General features: G+C 36.1%; 1 protein-coding gene across 1 annotated transcript in view; it reads right to left on the bottom strand.

Annotated features, from left to right (window-relative positions):
* The window catches only part of LOC106875564 (universal stress protein in QAH/OAS sulfhydrylase 3'region), a 63,071-nt gene that overhangs the window by 18,762 nt on the left and 40,028 nt on the right, over positions 1-4,281 (bottom strand). Inside the window, exon 2 of the mRNA XM_014923768.2 lies at positions 470-553. Within this exon, the coding sequence (XP_014779254.1) occupies positions 470-553 (84 nt within the window). The remainder of the gene's footprint in view (positions 1-469; positions 554-4,281) is intronic.

The following is a 4,281-nucleotide window of genomic DNA, read 5'->3' as shown; positions in this document are numbered from 1 at the left end:
CATTTTCATTTTATCTAGTTTCAGCTCATGAGCTGTGGCCATGCTGGGGCCATGCTGGGGCACCGCCATTTATATATATATTTAAACAATATGTTCAGTAGGTTTTAGCGACATTTTTCTGCGTATATACAAATGTTTGTGCTCACAAAATTTGCGTAAATAATAGACAACAAAATGTCTACAATAGGTATCATCGTATCAGTAGGAAGTAAAAATATATATATATAAATTAATCAAACGCAGGATGAACTCCTTTGTAAATGACTGATTCATCATACAATATCTATCCAATAGTGAAGATACGGAACTGTCTGTAGCAGAATATGAAGTCTCTGAAAATGTATGATATCTGCAGAGTATAAACCACATGAACATATGCGATTGACACGATATGAAATCAGTGAAAAGATGTGATTAATACGCTATCAACGAATGAATAGAGGAGAAAGGAATGATATCACATACTTACATGGAGAATTTTGAAGTTTATGGTACTCTGGTACATGAACAGCTATAACTTTGTCACGTGGATGGTAAATGTTCCGCTTATAAACTAGAAACAGACAGAAAAAGATTGGATAAGATTAACAAAATCGATACAAATTATATTTTATGTTAAAAATATAATAAAGAAACACAAACGAATTACAGGGTTTCGAAAAAGTTCAGAAAACAGAAAAAAGCCCGTTCACAAGAGGAAAAATAGATTTTTTTTTTTCATAATTATTATAAATACAACTTTTTTTTTTAAAGTTCTTAACTAGATAATGTCGCCTTTCATTAACAGATGGTTCATTAGTTTGTCGAACCGGGTTTAAATTTCTCCCGTGAATGGAATTGTTTGGAGAAAGCCCCGTCCTCTCAATTTGATTGCCCGGCCTCTACTAGATCTACAGCATAAAGATAAAGTTTTTAACGTTGACTACATGAGTTTTTAAATGTTAGAGGGGAAATGAAAATCATACGATATACATAGTTATTTTGCAAGGCCATTTGAATGGTATATGAGGGCTGAATGGCCAATTGTACAGGTCTCCAAATACCGAGATAATAGGTTTGTGATGTGTATCCTAACATTGCTGTGTTTGAGGAAAAGGACTTCACTCTTCAATAAACTCAGGACGCCTAAAGACAATAGATCAATTCGACAATCTAAGAAGTGACAAAACTATAATATCGGCTTCAAATTTTGGCAAAAGGCCAGAAATCTGGGGTAGGGGTCTAGTCGATTATATCGACACTAGTGTTCAACTGGTACTTATTTTGTCGACTCCGACAGGATGAAAGGTAAAATCGATTTCGATGGTATTTGAACTTCGAACGTAAAGACGGTCGAAATGCCGTTATGAATTTTTCCTGGCGTGCTAATGATTCTTCCAGCTCACCGACTTCGACAAAACTATAATACTGAGGCTGACCTGAAATTACTTTTGCGAATAAAATTATTTGGAGAGAAGTGGATTGGTTTCCTGGTTTCTACTGAATCCACAGTACGAAAACGAAGTTTTCAATGCTGACTCGATACACAGCGTAAGGACTTTAATATTGGTGCTGCTACCCAATAAATTAAAAAATCCTCCACAAACCGTTGAATGTAAAGTGAAATGGAACAGATTTCAGCTTGGAAACCAGCAAGGAATTCACCTTTTTACTTTACAATGTATGCCAAAGGAAACAGTTATTTGTCGTAGCAGTCGTTGCAGTTGAGTCTCAGATCAGCAGCTTTCCAGTTGACAGCATCATCGCTGTCTGTAACGCTTTCTTTATTAGAGACGACATCCACCATGTTCTTTTTCATGTAAGGCTCCAGTGTTTGTTTTAAGAGAGATTTGCTGCTATATTAATGAAGCCGAGCGTCCATGTAGTTTTAGTGTCTGACTGGTTTTAGATATTGGTTGACTAAATGCTAAAATTTTTATTATTTAGCGAGGCGATGTTGCGATGTTGATATTTTCCCTAAAACCATTTGTAACGAGTGAGAGTTGGGTTCACAATGCTGCGGCCAAAAACCAAAATAAGTTTTCAGGTTTACTTGAGTATGCTTTTCTAAGTAGAAGGAAAGAAACTGGAAGATAGTACTTCCTATGCCAGGGAATGGCAGAGTAATCCGGGGCTTTTGCATGGGGTTTACTCCGAATTGCCTTAAGTAGACTGGCCCACTATTGTGGATTTTATTTATTTATCTATCTATTACTTCTCTAACTTCTAATTATATGTCCTTTGTTATATCCTTTAATGTTGCAGTGTCTTCCTTCGATCGATGTAACCTCTCACCTGTTTTGTGTGTTGTAATTTTTCCTTTGATATTTTCCTCCATGTCTTGCGCCCTTGGCCAATAAAATAAACCATTATCACCACCATCACCACCACTACCATCATCATCATCGCTCGATGTAAAATGACTCCAGTAAGTTCGAACTTACAACGCAGAGAGACTAAAGTAAATATTCTGAGACATTTCTGTCGTTGTATTCCTTCCAAACGTTGGCATAGAACCTCACATTTGTACAAATGAGTGGACCCAAGTGTAACACCTTTATCTACTATATCAATGCTTGACAGGATGAAAGTCAAAGTCGAACCTGTTTTATTCTAACACAAAACCTTATGTAACCAAATGTACTTAGGCATAAACATCTGTACTCCATTCTTTCTATCACAATCGCTTTCTCCCAACCAGATAATAAAATGGTTGACTTGGGTACATAAAAAGAATATTTCAATTGACCCTTAATATATTGTAATTTATAGACTACAGAAAGATGAAAAGCAAACCCTAACCCTCAGGTTGACTTATAATTATAACATACAGCAGTTTTGGGGGAGTATGTAGTGGAATACATTCGGTATTCATAAGATTGATAATGTTATTTTAATATTTCCCTGCCAAGCTGTGCAACAGAACACTCGACATTTGAACTTGTAGAAAAATATTAACAATCGGCGCCAATTCATGAATCGATAATCGTTGCTGTTTGTTTGTACACTTCAGTGTTTACATTAGTTGATCGTTAAGCTCGTGTACTGTAACACACACACACACACACACACACACACACACTTATGAACGAATAAATAAAATGGCGTCGTTATTTATACAGAAAAATATACATTTCAATACGAGCAGACGATAGATTTTTAGCAAAAATTAATATTAATAGACAGTAAATATTGACTATGTATTGAACGTGAGTAGAATGTTGGCTATTTTTGGTATTCCTGGTTTATGCAATTGAAGAGAAATTAAGTAAATTTTCCAGTACATTTCTATTACTATAATGGCGCCGGAATGATAGGGACAATTAAACATCGCCCTAAATACCTATATTTATATTTTTATCTTTGAGTTTGTGTATTTTCAAATACAAATAGGGTGTTTCAAAAAAGAAAAAAAAAACCTGGTTCGAGGTGGTGAGGGGGAGGGTGAAGGTCCATACACTTCGTGATTCCTCCTAAACTGGTGAGATCGATGCGGTACTATTTTGACTGTAACCATTTCTCAACAAAAATAAATTCTTCAAAGGAAACCATTATGAAGAGGAGATAGAGAAGTTGATAGAATTCAGCCTGGGATTTGTCGTTTATGAATTCGAATCCAACCGCAATAAATATCCTTTTTCATCATCAAATAGAATATGGTTACAATACTCTCGTAGCTATCACTGCAATTAATTTTAAGTAATGGATCTCTGTCGGTCGATCAAACTGAGTTATTTACGCGTTGGATTAACATAAAAGTGGTTAAGTATTCCACAGATACGTGTATCCTTAACGTAATTCTCCGGCACAATTAGCATGGCACAGTGTATGAGATAAGGCTGTACCCTTTGAATTGCATGGACGATCCTTCTGGTGAGCTTCAGCATAGTTTCCATCAACCCAATTTCTCTCACAAGCTTTGGGTCGACTCGATGCGATGGCAAAGTACTTCTGCTTAAGATACTATGCGTAGCGTAGAATCGAACACGGGACACAGTGATTATGAATCGAATTTCTTAACCATTCGACAATGCTGCGCCCAATTGATTAAACAACTCGTCTATTAATATGGGTCATGTAAAGAACGAAGTAATATTCAGTTTGGCATTTCCTCCCAGTGGAGTTCATAAAATCAATACCAGTTATATACTGGAGATAATTAAATCGACTTAACACATTTCCATATACTTGTAGCACAGTAATTGTGTGTGAGTGTGTGCTTCACAGAGACTGTTCGTGTGTGTGAATGTTTGATTGCGTATATGTGAGTGTTTGTGTATATGTGTGTGTGTGTGTGGGGGG

Source organism: Octopus bimaculoides, chromosome 24 (assembly GCF_001194135.2).
Source record: "Octopus bimaculoides isolate UCB-OBI-ISO-001 chromosome 24, ASM119413v2, whole genome shotgun sequence".
In the NCBI taxonomy this organism is placed as follows: domain Eukaryota; kingdom Metazoa; phylum Mollusca; class Cephalopoda; order Octopoda; family Octopodidae; genus Octopus; species Octopus bimaculoides.
The sequence above is the reverse complement of the archived record's forward strand: the minus strand, read 5'-3'. Positions and strand labels throughout refer to the sequence as shown.